A 17,112-nucleotide genomic window follows, 5' to 3' on the forward strand; every position below is an offset into this window, starting at 1 on the left:
CTCACAGTTTGTGAGTTCGAGCCCCACGTGGGGCTCTGTGCTGACAGCTCAGAGCCTGGAGCCTGCTTTGGATTCTGTGTGTGTGTGTGTGTGTCTCTCTCTCTGTCCCTTTCTCGCTCATGCTCTGTCTCTCTCAAAAATAAACATTAAAAATTTTTAAAATAAAAAAAATAAAATTAATCTCATCTTGAAAAATGTTTTAATGTGGTCAGTATAAAATTTAAAATTACGTATGTGAGTCACATTGTGTTACACCAGCATTGTCCCAGAGAAATTTCTACAGCAATAGAAACGTTCTTTATTTTTGCACTGTCCAATATGAGGGTCACTAACCATGTCACTATTGAGCACATGAAGTGTGACTAGAGTGACTGAGGGGCTGAATTTTTAATTTTATTTCATTTTGATTAATTTAAATGGAAATGGCCACTCATGGCCAATGGCCATCATATTGGACAATGTGGTTTTCAGCTACAGAGTGCTCAGCAGTCAGAAATGAATTATTAGTCTTTAGTTGAATAGCAAAAATGGCCATACCTAAAGCCACAAATACAAGGAAGGTGCTCTAGAAGTGAAGTCCATAAATCATGCCTACTAACCTTGAGAGAAAGCCAAATGCCTCACATGAATGTTTCTCAGTCAAACATGGATACAAGTCAATAGTTGGCAAGAGGACCTACCTTGTTCAAGGTCCTCACAGCTGCATATCTCAACGCTGGCTTAGGAGAGCTACAGAAAAGCTGAAGAACTAGGGGAAATACAGATCACCATGAATATATCTCATTTCATCATAAAGTACATGAAGAATCATATTCAAAATATGCATAAGGAGATTAGATCGCAGCATCAGTACCTCATATGAGAAACACGTCATCAAAAATAGAAAAAGCACTTCTTGAGCTATAAAAGTTTAAATATAGGAAACAAAGTTTATTTATCTGTAAGAATTAATATATCCATGAATATTGGAATCTGTGGAATACTTATAGCTATAAGAGCAAATGGACTTTTTTAACCATGAAGGAGAACTCAAGGCAAGAACTGAAGGTATGAGTGTTACCTGTCTTCTAAGTAAAATTTTTTAATGTTTCACACAGGGAAATAGTAACTTCAGAAAAAAAAGCGCCAATTAAGTAAAGAACAACAAAAATAAATGACCCACCTAGCAGAATGCAAAGGCATATAGAGAGAGCTAAGGTTCAAAAATCATTCTTACCACCTCTCCTGCAGACCCGTGGGACTTAAAACAAAAACACACTAATGTAAACAACAGCCGGGTAGGGAACATACAACTGACCTGAAACAGCAGGTGCCAACTCCCTTGCAGTACAGTTAGGAAGATGGATGATGGCTGACGCAGCTTCATAAATAACCATTTCATGTTTATTTCGCAAGCAGCTCTCGATGAAATCGAACAGTGGGCTTTCATGGCTGACAATAAATACAGGGCATGATCAGATATCAAAAAGAACAGGTGCAATAAGCATCGAAGTTAAAAACACAGGGAGATTGAGGAACACTTTCGGAATTATGGGTGGAGGACCCCTGAAAATACATTCCTCCATAAAAGCAAAGAGAACACTGGCATAAGGTTCCAAAATTAACTTGCTCAGCACTCTAGAAATTAGCCAAAGGCTTGCAACAATGCTAGCAACATTTACTCAAGAAAAGTTACATCTTCATAAGAACAACAAGCTTTCTGGTGTTCTCCTTTGCTCTATTTCTATTCCCTCTGTCCAATTTCATGGAAGCCTTGGAAATCAGCAGCCTCAGAACTGTAGTAGCTATGAAAGCCAGCAGCCTAGCAGCCACCAGAGGAGACAGATGGGTTTGGAGCTCCATCAAAAGCCCAGTCCCCAGGGAAATATCACTATTTGACCTGACTCGTGCTCCCTAGAAAAGCTTCATTCATGGAGCTGATCTTCATTTCATCTGACTCAGAGTTCATTCAGTGAGGAAAGCCCTATCCTCAGCAAGTTTGTCCCAAAAAATCAGTGGCCACTGTTTATTACTGCAGTTGCCAGAGACAATGATGCCACTCGGGACAAACAAGAGGGTGGCTGAAAACCTTAAAAGGAAAATCTGAGAAATGAGATCTCCACAAGAGGCCTTGGCAATATCTGACATATTCCTGGGGATCCAGAAGGCCATGCACATGTACAAGACTGTGCAAATGCCCAGGAAAGGCCAGACAAGCCCTAATCCCTTGACTTTGAGGTTCTACGCAAGTAGGAAGTGAAGGCTAAGGCAGAGTTGTAAACTGCCAGGGCATGGAAGGCATGCCCCAACACACAAAGTGCCCACTTTGGAAAAAGATTTGGAGATATGTTGGCTTAAATCATTTAAGGAAATCTGTCAAGGAGCTCCTGGGTGGCTCAGTCGATTAAGCATCTGACTTCAGCTCAGGACATGATCTCATGGTTCGTGAGTTCGAGCCCCACGTCAGGCTCTCTGCTGTCAGCACAGAACCCACTTTGTATCCTCTGTCCCCCTCTCTCTCTGACCTTCCCATGCTTGTGCATACACACACATGCTCTCTCTCTCAAAAATAAACATTAAAAAGAAAAAAGAAAATCTGTTAAATTGTTATCTGATGACTTAGCTAATCAAGCAGACTTCAGTACCTGTACATGACAAAGAGTAAGACTGCAGAATTAGTCCAGGAAAGTCACTGAACAAACAACAACAAACAGCAATAATAACAACCTCTGAGGATGGAGAAGAGAGAAATGTGATTTACAGAGTTACCACAATACATAAAATATCTAATTTTTGACAAAAAGTGATGACACATGTTAAAGAAATAGTAAAGTATGCCCCACATGTAGGGGAGAAAACCAGTCCATACCGATTATTCTTTTTTTTTTTTTTAATTTTTTTTTTTTTCAACGTTTATTTTTATTTTTGGGACAGAGAGAGACAGAGCATGAACGGGGGAGGGGCAGAGAGAGAGGGAGACACAGAATCGGAAACAGGCTCCAGGCTCCGAGCCATCAGCCCAGAGCCTGACGCGGGGCTCGAACTCACAGACCGTGAGATCGTGACCTGGCTGAAGTCGGACGCTTAACCGACTGCGCCACCCAGGCGCCCCCGTACCGATTATTCTTGAGGAAGCCCAGGTATTGGAATTATTGGGCAAAGATTTTGTCAATAAATATAAACACGTTCAAAGAAACAAAGGAAATCATGTCTAAAGAATGAAAGAGAATTAAAGACATGACAATCATACCTCACCAAAGAGAGAATATCGATAAAGAGAAATGAGTTTTGGTTTACTTGTTTTGTTTTCTTTTAAAAAGCCAAATAGAAATTCTGGATTTGGAAAGTACAATAATGAATGAAAAATCTGCAATTCAACGGCTGATTTGCACTGGCAGTAGAAAGAAATCAGTAAACCTGAAGGAAGTAGAAAGAAATCAGATAATCCAGCTAAGAAAGAAAAAAGAATGAAAAAAAAAAAAAAGAGCAGAGCTTTGGAAATCTATGGAATATGACCCAGTGTATGAACGACCATTTGCATAATAGGAGGCCCAGAAGGAAAATAGAGAGACAAAAGGGCAAAAGGAATATATGAAGAAATGATTAACAAAACTGCCCAAATTAGATGAACAGCATTAATCTATGCACTTGAGTAGCTCAACAAATCCCAAGCAGAATAAAAAGAAAAAGATCCACACAGTGACACACCATAGTCAATCCACTGAAAGCAGAAGACAAAGAGAAAATCTTGACAGCAGCAAGGTAAAAACTACTGCATCATGCTTCAAAAGGGATCATCAATACAATCAATGGCTAACTTTTCACCTGAAACAAGGGAAGAGATAGGGCATAGAATGCCATATTCAAAGTGCTGAAATATAAAAACAAGAATTCTATATCCAGCAAAACTATCCTCCAAAAAACAAAGGCTAAATAAGGATATTCCCAGAGAAGCAATGACTGAAAGAAAGCACTGCCGACAGATTTACAAAAAAAAAAAAAAACATCCTAAAGGAAGTCCTTTATGCTTAAAGATTTACACCGAACAGTGATGTGAATAATCAAGGAGAAAAAAAGAGCACTAGACATGATAATTATGTGAGTTGATATCAAAGAGTCTATAGACAACTTTTTTTCATTTCTCTTCTTCACTACTTTAAAGGACATGAAATGGTATAAAGCAATAATTATAACCCTACAGTTGACCCTTGAACAACACAGGTTTGAACTACATGGATCAACTTATATGCAGACTTTTTATGATAGAGTACTGCAAATATATTTTCTCTTCCTTATAATTTTCTTAATGACATTTTCTTTTCTCTAGCCTACTTTATTATAAGAATATAGCATTTAATACATATAACACAAAATACGTGGTTTATGGTATCAGTAAGGCTTCTGGTCAACAGTAGACTATTAGAAGTTAAATTTTGGAGAAGTCAAAAATTATATGCAGATTTTTAACTCGATGGAGGGCTGGCTCCCCTACTCCCCACATTGTTCAAGGATCAACTGAATATTGCTGGATTTATAACACACACATGCCACATATATGGCAATTATAGCAAATAGGAGCCCAGAGAGAATGAAACTATATTGGAGAAAAGATTCTGTATTTTACTAAAATTAAATTAGTATTAATCTGAAGCAGTCTGTGGTAAAGTAAAATGCATGTTCTAATCCCTAGAGTAACAGCTAAGAAAAAACTGGAAAAAAAGTTAAAATACTGACAGAGACATTAAAATGATACACTGAAAATATTTAACACAAAACAAGGTAGTCAAAGAGGAGAGAAACAGAAAAAGACAGGAGACATAGAACAATCAGCACAATGGCAAAAGTAAATCCAACTCTATTAATAATTATATTAAATGTAAATAGTCTAATTATCCCAACCAAAAAAATAGAAATGGCCAGACAGGATAAAAAAGCAAGATCCAATTATATGCTGTCCACAAGAGTCACACATTCAGATTCAATAAATCATATGGAAAATGGAAAAATATTTTAAACTGAATGAAAACAAAGACACATGAAAATTTATGAGATGTAGCTAAAGCAATGCTGGGAGGGAAATTTAGAGTTTTAAACACCAATACCAAAGAAGAAAAGTCCCGAATCCATAACCAAAGCTTCCACAATTAAGAAATTAGAAAAACAAGAGTGAATCAACCCGACAGCAAGCAAAAGAAAGGAAATAAAATCAGAACAGAGATCAACAGACTAGAATGCAGAAAAAAAAAAAATAATAATAATAAAGAAAATCAATAAAACCCAAAGTTAGTTCTTTAAAAAGATCAACAAAATTGACAAATCTTTAGCTAGACTAATCAAGAAAAAAAGAAAACAAAAAACACAAATTATGAAAATAAGGAACGAAGAAAGGAACAACACTACTGACCCTAAGGAAACTTAAATGATGATAAGGGGATATTACAAACAACTATATGGCATTTCTAGGACTTTGTCCCCCAAAATGCCAAACTACTAAAATTGGCTCATGAAGAAATGCACAATCTAAATAGGTCTAGGAGTTATTTAAAACCTTCCCTCAAAGAAAAGCACAGGTCCCAGTGACGTCACTGGTTACTTCTATCAAATAGTTCAAGAAATAATACCAATCTTCCAGAAACTCTCCCAGGAAATAAATGAAGGTGCACGACTTCCCAGCTAATGCTGTGATGCCCGGATTACCTATGAAGAAGCCTAACAAATGTTCACAAGAAAACTACAGCCCAGCATTTCTGTCATAGACACAAAACTCCTTACCAAAAATGACCAAACTGAATCAAGCAATATATAAAAGAATAATCAATACATACAACAATGCACAATAATCAAGTAGCATTTATTCCATGAATGCAAAATCAGTTTAACAACAGAACACCGATTTATGTTATATACCAAATTAATAATATAAAGGACAGAAACCACAATATCTTAATAAATGCAGAAAAGCAACTGACGAAATCTAACACCCATTCGATGATAAATATTCTCAAAAACCTAGAGACTAAAGGAAATGTCTTCCATCTGATAAAGGGCACCTTCAAAACATGCACATCAGGCCTAGAGCTTTCCCCTCATATTCAGGGACAAGACAAGGACATCTACTTTCACCACCTCTACTCAACATTTTAGTGAAAGTTCAAGACAGTAAAATCAGGCAAAAAAAGAAATTAAAGACATCCAGTTTGGAAAGGAAGAAGTAAAACTATCTGTTCACAGATGACATGATCCTGAACACAGAGAATCCCAAGGAATAACACACACACACGCACACACACACACACGCACACACACACAAATACAACTAATAAATGACCATAGCAAGGCTACAGGATACAAGATGAACCTGCAAAAATCAACTGTATTTCTATATATCGACAACAATAATCCAAAATGAAATTAATAATTCCATTCATAATAACATCGAAAAGAATAAAATACTTAGAGGGGTGCCTGGGTGGCTCAGTCGGTTGGGCGACCGACTTCGGCTCAGGTCATGATCTCACACTCCGTGAGTTCAAGCCCCGCGTCGGGCTCTGTGCTGACAGCTTAGAGCCTGGAGTCTGTTTCAGATTCTGTGTCTTCCTCTCTCTCTGACCCTCCCCCGTTCATGCTCTGTCTCTCTATGTCTCAAAAATAAATAAACGTAAAAAAAAAAAAAAAGTAAAAAAAAAAAAAAAGAATAAAATACTTAGAAATGCATTTAATAAAACAGTGCAAGACCTTCCCACCGCAAACTACAAAAGCCTGCTGAGAAATCTAAGTAATTTCAGAAGCAGTCTCTGATCATGGACTGGAAGACTCAATATCAAGATGGCAATTCTCCCAAAATGATTTATTCAAAGTAGGTCTATTGTTCTATTCAACGTAATCCCTACCAAAATGCTGGCAGTCTTTTGTTGCAGACATTCAAAGCTGTTCCTAAAATTTATACAGAAACGCAAGGACCAAACAGTCAAAACAGTTTTCAAAAACCTAAATATATAAAGCAAACATTGACATATCTGATGGGAAACACAGCAATACAATAATAGTAAAACACTTCAAGACTCTATTTTCAATAATGGATACAACATCCAGAGAGAAAATCAAGTGGATTGGAATAACGTTACAGACCAAATGGACCTGACATACACAGAACATTCTACCCAATGGCAGCAGGATACACATTCTTCCCAAGAGCACAAAGAACATTCTCCAGGATTGATCACCTGTTAGGTCACAAAACAAGTCTTCACAAGGTTAAGAAGATTAAAATCATACCAAGTATCTTTTCTCATCACAATGAAATAAAACGAGAAATCGGGACACCGGGGTGGCTCAGTCGGTTAAGCGCCCGTCTCTTGATCTCAGCTCAGGTCAGGATCTCACTGTTTATGAGATTGAGCCTTGAGCTGGGCTTTGCGCTGACAGCACGGAACCTGCTTGGGATAATCTCTCGTACATGCTCGCTCTCTCTCTCTCTCTCTCTCTCTCTCTCTCCCCTCTTTGCCCACCCTTTCCCACCCTTCGTGCGAGGGTGCACATGCACACGCTCTCTCAAAATAAATTAAATAAACTTAAAAAAAGAGACTAGAAATCAATAACAAAAGGAAAACTGGCACATTCACAAATACATAGAAAGTAAACCACACACTCTTGAACAACCAATGGCTCAAAGAGGAAATCAAAATGAAAATTAGAAAATAAGAGACAACGAATACGTGCAAGAAAGCAGAACTGAGTGGGAAGTTTATAGTGAGAAATTGTAAGTTTTTAAAATGGCATCTATGCCAGGATACATACAAAATCAAAAAGAACTTCCACGGTAATTCTGAGAATTAACAAGTGAGGGGTGGGTAGTGGATACGAACAGGTATTTCAACAAATGGTACCAGGACTACTCAGTAGCCACGGCTGGGGAGTTAAATTGCTACCTCATACCATATCCAAAAAACAATTCCAAGTAGTTTATAGACCTAAAACATGAAAGCTAAAACTATAATGCAGGGTGCCTGGGTGGCTCAGTCGGTTAAGCGTCCAGCTTGGTTTTGGCTCAGGTCATGATCCCGTGGTTCCTGAGTTTGAGTCCGCATTGAGATCTGCACTGACAATTAGGAGCTGGCTTGGGATTCTTTCTCCCTCTCCCTCTGCTCCTCCCTCGAGAGCTCATACTTACGCTCAGGCTCGCTCTCTCTCTCTTGCTCTCTCGCTCTCTCTCCAATAAATAAATAGACCTTTGAAAAAGTTTATGTTAAGTTTATCTTTATCTTAAGAGATAATGCTTATAAAAAATATAGAAAATATATTTGAGACCTTGGGGTAGAAGATGTCTTCAGCAAGACACCAAAAACAGTATTCCAAAAGTCAAAGATTGATCAATGTGACTACATTAAAGAAGTTCTGTTCATTAAGACACCAGGAGAGAGACAACAGACAAACCTGAGTGGGAAAAGCTATTTGCAACATACACAACCAAAAAAGAACTCCTAGAAATCAGTACGAATAAGGCAGATAACCCAATAAAAAACTGGGTATTTCAATAGAAAGGATATTCAAATGGTTAATAAACATAGAAAACGTTTCCCAAACTCATCAGTAATTAGGGAATTACAAATTAAAACCACTATGACTTGACGAGGATGCCAAGGCAATGCAATGGAAAAAGAATCTTTCACCAAGCAGTGCTTAGACAACTGCAAACTCCTATTTCAACCAGATACCCACATGCAAAAGAATGAAACTGGACCCCTACCTCACACTATATACCAAGATACCTCAAAATGTACCAAAGACCTAAATGTAAAAGGTAAAATTATAAAACTCTTAGAAGACTGCACAGGTATAAATCTTCATGACCCTGGATTGGACAATGGTTTCCTTTAGTACAATACCGGAAGCACAAACAACCAAAAAAAAAACACCAAAAACTAGACAAATTGGGCTTCATCAAAATTTAAAACTTCGGTACTTCAAAGGACACAACCAGGAAACTAAAAAGCCCACAGAATGGGAGGAAATCTTTGCAAATTATGTATCTAATAAAGATCTGGTATCCAAAATGTATTTGGTTAATGATTACAACTCAATAAAAGACAAATAACCCAATTTTTAAAATGAGTAAAGGATATGACTGAACCTTTCTTCAAAGAAGACATACAAATGCCCAATAAGCACATGAAAAGATACTCAACACTATTAGTCATTAATGAAATGCAGCTTTTGTTACTGTCAAGCCAAGAACTTATTTGTACAATTTTTTTTCAATAAAATTTTTTCAATGGAAAAAAATAACCACAATGAAATACAGTTCATCACACCTACTATGAGATACATAACAACAAAGACAATAACGAGTATCGGTGGGGATGTGGAGACATTGGAACCTTCGTGCATGGTGGGCAAAAATGTAAAATGATGCACCCATTTTGGAAAAGAGTTTGGCAGTTCCCCTCAGAAAGTTAAACACAGAGTTACGTTATGACACAGCAACTCTATTCCTAGGCCCAAGAGAATGGAAAAACATATTCACACAAAAAATTACGCATGACTGTTCATAGTAGCATTATACATAAAAGCTGGAAAGTGGAAACAACCCATATGTCCACCAACAAATAAATGGGTAAATAAAAATATGGGATAGCCTCTCAATGGAATATCATTCAGCCATAAAAATCAAGTATGATATTTGTATAATATAGATGAACCTTGAAAACGTTACTGTTAAAGTGAAAGAAACCAGAGACAAAAGACCACATATTGCATGATCCCATTTATATTAAGTGTCTAGAACAGGCAAATCCAGAGGGACAGGAAGCAGATTGCTTTCCAGGGGCTGAGAGGAGGGGAGAATAGGGAGTGACTGATAGTGGGTTGGGGGTTTCTTTTTCAAGTGATGAAAACGTTCTGGTTTCAGTGGTGGTGGGTAGATAACTTTGTGAATATACTAAAGACCACTGAATCAGGAGCACCTGGGTGGCTCAGTCCGTTAAGCATCCGACTCTTGATTTCGGCTCAAGTCACAACCTCCTGATTTGTGAGTTCGAGCCCCATGTCGGCCTCCGTGCTGGCAGTGTGGAGACTGCTTGGGATTCTCTTTGTCTGCCCCTCCCCTACACATGCTTGCTCTCTCTCTCAAAATAAATAAATAAACTGAAAAAGAAAAAAAAAGACCACTGAATTATACACTTTTAAAAAAGTGACGGGGCGCCTGGGTGGCGCAGTCGGTTAAGCGTCCGACTTCAGCCAGGTCACGATCTCGCGGTCCGTGAGTTCGAGCCCCACGTCGGGCTCTGGGCTGATGGCTCAGAGCCTGGAGCCTGTTTCCGATTCTGTGTCTCCCTCTCTCTCTGCCCCTCCCCCGTTCATGCTCTGTCTCTCTCTGTTGCAAAAATAAATAAACGTTGAAAAAAAAATTTAAAAAAAAAAAAAAGTGAATTTTACGGTATCTGAGTTATATCTCAATAAAGAAGATCTAATACACCCCTCTGATTAATTTAAAATTTGACATCAAGTCTTGGCCTCAGGAAATCTCACCTGCCTGGCTAGAATGTAAATTGGTACAATCACTTTGAAAAACAGTCCAACAATGATCTACCAATTCCATCCCTAGAGACATACCCTACAGAAATAAATGCTTACATATAAAGAGAGAAAGCTATGGTAATGAGGAGGTGTGGTGTAGGTACAGGAATGCTGTTTGCTGCCATTTCATTAGTAAGTGCTCAAAACCGAAAACAACCCAAATGCCCACTAACAGAAGAATGAATATAAATAAGCCTGGAAGGATTCAGTCAAGGAAATATACAATTAAAATGAACCAGACCTCCAGTAGAAACAAGGGTAAATCTTAGACAGAAATACTGAGTGGAAAAAAAAAAAAGATAGAAACTATAGCATGATTCTATTGACATAATGTTCAAAATGAAACCTTACTGTTTATGAATGCATACGCGGGGTAAAAATCTAAAGAAAGAGCCAAGCAATTACTACCGTAAATATCAGAATAGTGATTTCTACCGGGGGTGGGTATGATCAAGAAGGATGTATATCACATTTCTGGGATACCAGAAACATGCAACTACCTAACACATAGGGCCAGTTACCTGGGTGTTCTACATAATTGGATACAATGTACAGAATACGACTATGAGTCTTATGCAATTCTCTAGATGTAGGTTTCTCAATTTTAAAAATTTTAAATTCTCTCTTGAATATAGGGTTCTAAATATGAGGTCAGTTTTGTTATCAGTGATCTACAGATCAACTACAGTCTTACCTTTTTAGAGTATGATTTGTCAGTGTCTGAGAGAGAAGTGTTTACAGTCTCCCGAACTTAATTTCTTGTATTTCTTTAAGATGGTGCTGCACATATTTTGAAGCAATGTTATTAAGTACAGTTAATACTTAGTACTTAACTGTACTGCAGCAGTGCAGGGATGAGGGGCACTGAACCACTAAGCAGTCGAAAATTCATGTGGAACTTTGGACTCCCCCCAAAGCTTAACTACTAATAGCCTACTATTAACTGGAAGCCATAGCAACAAGTCATAGTCAATTAGCACATATTTTACAGATTAGATGCGTTGTATATTGTATGCTTACAATAAAGCTAGAGAAAAGAAAACGTTAAGAAAAGCAGAAGGAAGGAGCGCCTGAGTGGCTCAGTCAGCTAAGTGTCGGACATTGATTTCAGTTCAGGTCATGATCTCCGGACTCGGTTCTTGAGTTCGAGCCTCTTGTTGGGCTCTGCACTAACACTGCGGAGCCTACTTGGGATTCTCTCTCTCTCTCTCTCTCTCTCTCTCTCTCTCGCTCCCTCCCTCCCTCCCTCCCTCTCCCTCTCTCTCTGACCTTCCCCTGCTTGCTCTCTCTCAAAATAAATTAATACACTTAAAAAAAAATCAGAAGAAAAATACAGTTATGTACTGTACTGTATTTATCGGGAAAAAAAAATCCATGTGTAACTGGACGACGCAGTTCAAACCCGTGTTCAAGGGTCCACTGTACATACAAGTTCATTCCTGTTACATCATTTTTTAGATCATTTCTTTTGTCATAATACAAAATCCCACTTTGTCCTTTTTAATGCTCTAAATCCTGATTCCTATTCTGGCTTGTATTACTATTGCTAAGCAGCAATTAGTGTTCGTATATATCAAGCATGTATTTTTTGATAGATTTTAAGTGTTTCCTTGTCCTTCTGTTTAGGCGTGTCTTTTGTGAAAGGCTATATAATAGATCTCTTATTTTGTTTACCTGACCGGCCACTCTTTTAATAAGTAATCCTTTAATAATGTCAGCAAGCCTACTTACATTTATTACACTGAAAATACTTTTGTTTGCTAGGCGGTCTCTATAATGGTCCCCCCAAATCTCTACTTTTTTTTTTTTTTTTAAATTTTTTTTTCAACGTTTTTTTATTTTATTTTTGGGACAGAGAGAGACAGAGCATGAACGGGGGAGGGGCAGAGAGAGAGGGAGACACAGAATCGGAAACAGGCTCCAGGCTCCGAGCCATCAGCCCAGAGCCTGATGCGGGGCTCGAACTCACGGACCGCGAGATCGTGACCTGGCTGAAGTCGGACGCTTAACCGACTGCGCCACCCAGGCGCCCCGTAAATCTCTACTTTTGAAAATATCCACATCCCTGTGTAGTCCCCTCCCACATTATACCAGACTTGGTCTCTGTAACCAAGGGAACACACCAGAGGTGAGGCCATGTCCCTTTCGAGATGAGGTTATAACACCCTGCAGCTCCCATCCGAACCTCTCCTCCAGTTCACTTACTTTGGGAAGAGCCACTGCCATGCCGTGGGGACGTTCGAGCAGCCTACACACAGGCTGCCAAAGTGAGAAACTGAAGCATCTGGCCAACAGCCAAGGAGAAACTGAGGCTTGTCAACAACTACATGAGTGAAACTGGAAGCGGATCTTCCAGACCTAGGTGGGTGCAGCTTTGGCTGATGGCTTGACTGGGGCTTCATGAGGACCCTGGACCAAACCAGAAGCTAAGCCACTTGCAGGTCCCTGACCACAGATACTACGAGATGATGTCTGTTATAAGCTGCTAAGTTTGGCACTAATTTGTCACATAGCAAGAGACAACTAATACGTTTACACTGAATTCTGCCCAACTTATTTGGTTTTCTTCTATTTATATACTCCATTGTTTTCCACTAAACTTCAAATTTTCTTCATTCCATTTTTATTTCAATACTTCTATTTTTTTAACGTTTTTATTTTGAGAGAGAGCACGCACGCGCACACGCGTGCAAGTGGGAGAGGGGCAGAGAGGGAGAGGGAGAGAGAGAATCCCAAGCTGGCTCCATGCTGTCAAGGCGGAGCCCGATGTGGATCTCAATCTCATGAACTGTAAGAACGTGACCTGAGCTAAAATCAAGAGTCAGACGCTTAACCGACGGGGCCACCGAGGTGCCCCTATTTCAACATTTTTAAAGCTTTGCATTCCATTTACATTCTTAGTTACGAATCCGTATGTTTTTCTGACAAAGTTTAACATTAATAATTAACATCCTGGCTCAGTCAGGAGAGTATTCAACTCTTGGTCTTGGGGTCGTGAGTTCAAGCCCCACGTTGTGGGGTAGAGATGATTTAAATAAATAAATATTTATAAGTAATAATCGACAACATATTCCTTCCAAACCAGACCAAAACAAACAAACTTAGCACGCTTTGACTACCATGTAGAACTGCCTTCAACACCAGTATTTATCATATTGCTGTCTTCTGGAATCTTTGAGATTGTTATTAAACTTTACAAAGTTAAAATATCATCTATTCATGATTACTACTGCTTATCCTAACTCCATGTTCATCTTACTCCTTCAATCCCACTATTGCCTTCTGAGTATGTATTTGTTCATGCTGGAGTAAATCTTTGAATAATTCTTACAAAGTGATTGACAAACTATTTATAGTAAATCCTTCTGTTTAAAAATACCTTTCTTTCGCCTTTGCTGTTGGATGATAGTTTGGCTGAGTATAGAATTCTAGTTTGACAGTTCTCTTCCCACAGCACTACGAAGACACCGTTGCTGCCTTGCGTGCAATGCTACAAAGAAACCTAAAGTAAAACTATAGGTTAAATACCTTTGTTTTCATAGAACTTTTAGAATTTTTCTCTTTATCCTTGTTTAAAAAAAAATGCAGCATTAGAATGTGCTTGCTTACTTATCTTTACCCTTCATTCTACTTAGCATTTCGTGCTGTGTGTGATTTACTCTAAAGATCATATCTTTCTACAGGTCTGAGAAATGGGTTAAACCCATTTAAAAGGGTTAACTTTGTATTCGATTATAACAAAATCATAGAAAAGTCCACAAAATATTTGTCTCCCCTCCTCCTCAAATTCATATTCAAGCCCTAACCCATGGTGTGTGACTCTATTTGGAGATGGGCCCTCTAGGGAAGTAATTAAGGTTAAATGAGGTCATAAAGGTGGAGTCCTGATCTGAAAGGATTAGTGTTTTTAAAGGAGAGATAACACAGCACTTGCTCTGGCCCCCCAATCTGTGCACGCGCGCAAGTGAGTGTGTGTGTGTGTGTGTGTGTGTGTGTGTGTGTGTATACAAATGCACCAAAAGATCACATGAGCACACTGTGAGATGGTAGCCCTCTCCAACCCCAGGAAAAGCTCTCACCATACACCAACCCTCTTGGCACTCTAATCTTGGATTTCCTAGACTCCAGAACTGTGAGCAAAGAAGTTTCTGTTGTTTAAGCCCCCTCGTCTGTGGTATTTTGTCACAGCGGTTGTAGCATACTAATATAGCAGCTGACCTTGAAGAGGCCCCCGGTGATTCCTGGTTTCTGGTATTCATTCCCTTTTCTAGTCCCGAGCCACACTGAACAGAGCTGACCTTTTTTATCCAACGGAATACTGCAGAAATGTTGGGGTGTGGCTTCAAAGACTAGGTGTCTATGAATATTTTGTTCATAAAAATAGTTGTGCCTTGCACTTTGTGCTCTCTTGTATCCCTCACTGTGGGGGAAGCCAGCCACAATGTTATAAGGACACTGACCAGCCCCATGGAGAGGTCTACGTGGCAAGGGACTCGGGCGTCCTGCCAACAGCCTGCACCAAGGCACCAGTCACGAGACTGAGTGACCCTGGAGGCAGATTCTCCAGCTTCCCTCATGCCTTCTGATGACCACAACTTTGGCCAACATCTGGACTGCAGCCTCACGAAAGACCTCAAGGAGGCACCAGCTGAGAACACTCCCAAATCTCCGGCCCACAAAAATCGTGTGGGAAAATAAGGATTTGTCCTTTTAATCCGGTTAAGTTTTTCAGTAATGTGTTATACAATGGCAGATAACTAAATCCAAGGGGAATTATTACAAACCTAGAATGATAAAGAAAATGAGTATGTCAAGCACGTCAGAAGCCCCCTGCATGCCACCTTCCAGGCACTAGCGTGCTTCTGCCCTACAGATAAATATGAACTTTTAATGCTATAGGTTAGTTGTGTCTATCAAGTCTGAAATTAACACAAAGAGAACCATACAGATTGTATCTGTTTGTGTGGGACTTCAATTTATCCACACTGTGGTTGCATTTAGCAGTAATTTGTTCATTTCCACTGTTGTATACTATTAACTGTATGACTATAACACAATTTAGTTTTTGATTCTAACTTTGTCCGACATCTGGACTGCTTCTACTTGGACTGAGTAACAGTACTAAAGGTATCCTTGGTATGTCATTTGACCCACGAATGTATGCATTTGTTTGATATTTAAACAAAGACAACTGAGATTCTGATCGGGGGTTCATTGAATCTGCAGAACAAAATAAGATGTGACGTTTTTATAGTACTGAATATTCCACTGTAAGAACAGGATATATCCCTCCATTTATTCAAGTCATATTTCAATAACATTTTATGATTTTCTGTGTAGAGATGTATACAATTTGTAGATTTATTCATAAGGATCTGATTTCAATATAAATGATTTTACTTTATTGATTGGTTACTGGAATATAGAAATTAAACTGATTTTGGATACTAACCTATCCAGTAACCTTGATAAATTTACATATCAATCCTGATGGCTAATAGATATTTTACATTTTCTTTTTTTTTTTTAATGTTTGTTTATTTTTGAGAGAGAGAGAGACAGGGAGAGACACAGTGCGAGCAGGAGAGGGGCAGAGAGAGAGAGGGAGACACAGAATATGATGCAGGAGGCCCTGAGCTTTCAGCACAGAGCCCAATGTGGGCCTTGAACCCACGAGCTGTGAGATCATGACCTGAGCTGAAGTTGGACGCTTAACCGACGGAGCCACTCAGGTGCCCCTAGATTTTACATTTTCTATATACAAAATCATGCTGTCCGCAAAGGCAATTTTATGTCCTCTTTCAAATCCTTATTTTTTTTTTCTTACTGCACCAAGTATGACTTCCAGTAAAATGTTGCTAAAAAATAGAATTATCAGGCATTCTTTGTTTCATTTACAATCTCAAGGAGGAAAACCTTTAATAGTCCGCCAATAAGTACAAAGTTTACTGGAGATTTTTTGGTACCTTATCAGAATAATGATGTTCCCTTCTATTCTTTGCTTTGAAAAGAGATTTTTTAATCACAAATTGCCACTGATTTTTATCAAGTGCTTTTGTTGCATCCATTATGATACTGAGACTATTCTCCTTTATTCTTTGAATGAGGAATGTTATGTTGATTTTTGACTGTCAACGGAACCTTGCGCTGCTAGAATAAACGCATGCTGGGAAGTTTGTTCATTATTTCTTCGTATATCTCCATCTCTCTCTTTCACCCCAGTCTCCCACATCTTCCTCGGGAATTCCAATTACATCCCAGGTGGCACACCAGTTGATAGTATCCCACAGTTCTCTGTAGCTGTTTATTCTTCTTTAACCTGTTTTCTGGGTTCCCTCAAATTAGTTGCTTTCTATTCCTCTCCCTTCAAATTCACCAACTCTTTCACTGTTTTGTTAGCCACCTCTAGCCTGGTGCTAAGTCTATCCAGCAATTACCCATTTCTGTTACCATCTGTGTGGCGGACAGAATGGCCCCGGAGACGTTCGTGCCTTCCTGCCCGGAACATGTGAATATGTTACCTTACGTGACACAGACCAACCGCTGACTGAAGGTGGG

At 38.9% G+C, this 17,112-nt stretch overlaps 1 protein-coding gene across 2 annotated transcripts in view; it reads right to left on the bottom strand.

The window, feature by feature from the left end:
* The window catches only part of COPG2 (COPI coat complex subunit gamma 2), a 115,970-nt gene that overhangs the window by 60,178 nt on the left and 38,680 nt on the right, over positions 1–17,112 (bottom strand). For both annotated transcript variants that reach the window (XM_047095359.1, XM_047095360.1), the window contains 2 exons: positions 1,298–1,431; positions 681–748 (listed from right to left, as the gene is read on the bottom strand). In XM_047095359.1, coding sequence (XP_046951315.1) covers positions 681–748; positions 1,298–1,431 — 202 coding nt within the window. The remainder of the gene's footprint in view (positions 1–680; positions 749–1,297; positions 1,432–17,112) is intronic.

This window comes from Lynx rufus, unplaced genomic scaffold (genome assembly GCF_022079265.1).
Source record: "Lynx rufus isolate CCGP_SWC_20201006 ecotype Redwood Valley unplaced genomic scaffold, mLynRuf1.p SCAF_4, whole genome shotgun sequence".
In the NCBI taxonomy this organism is placed as follows: Eukaryota; Metazoa; Chordata; class Mammalia; order Carnivora; family Felidae; genus Lynx; species Lynx rufus.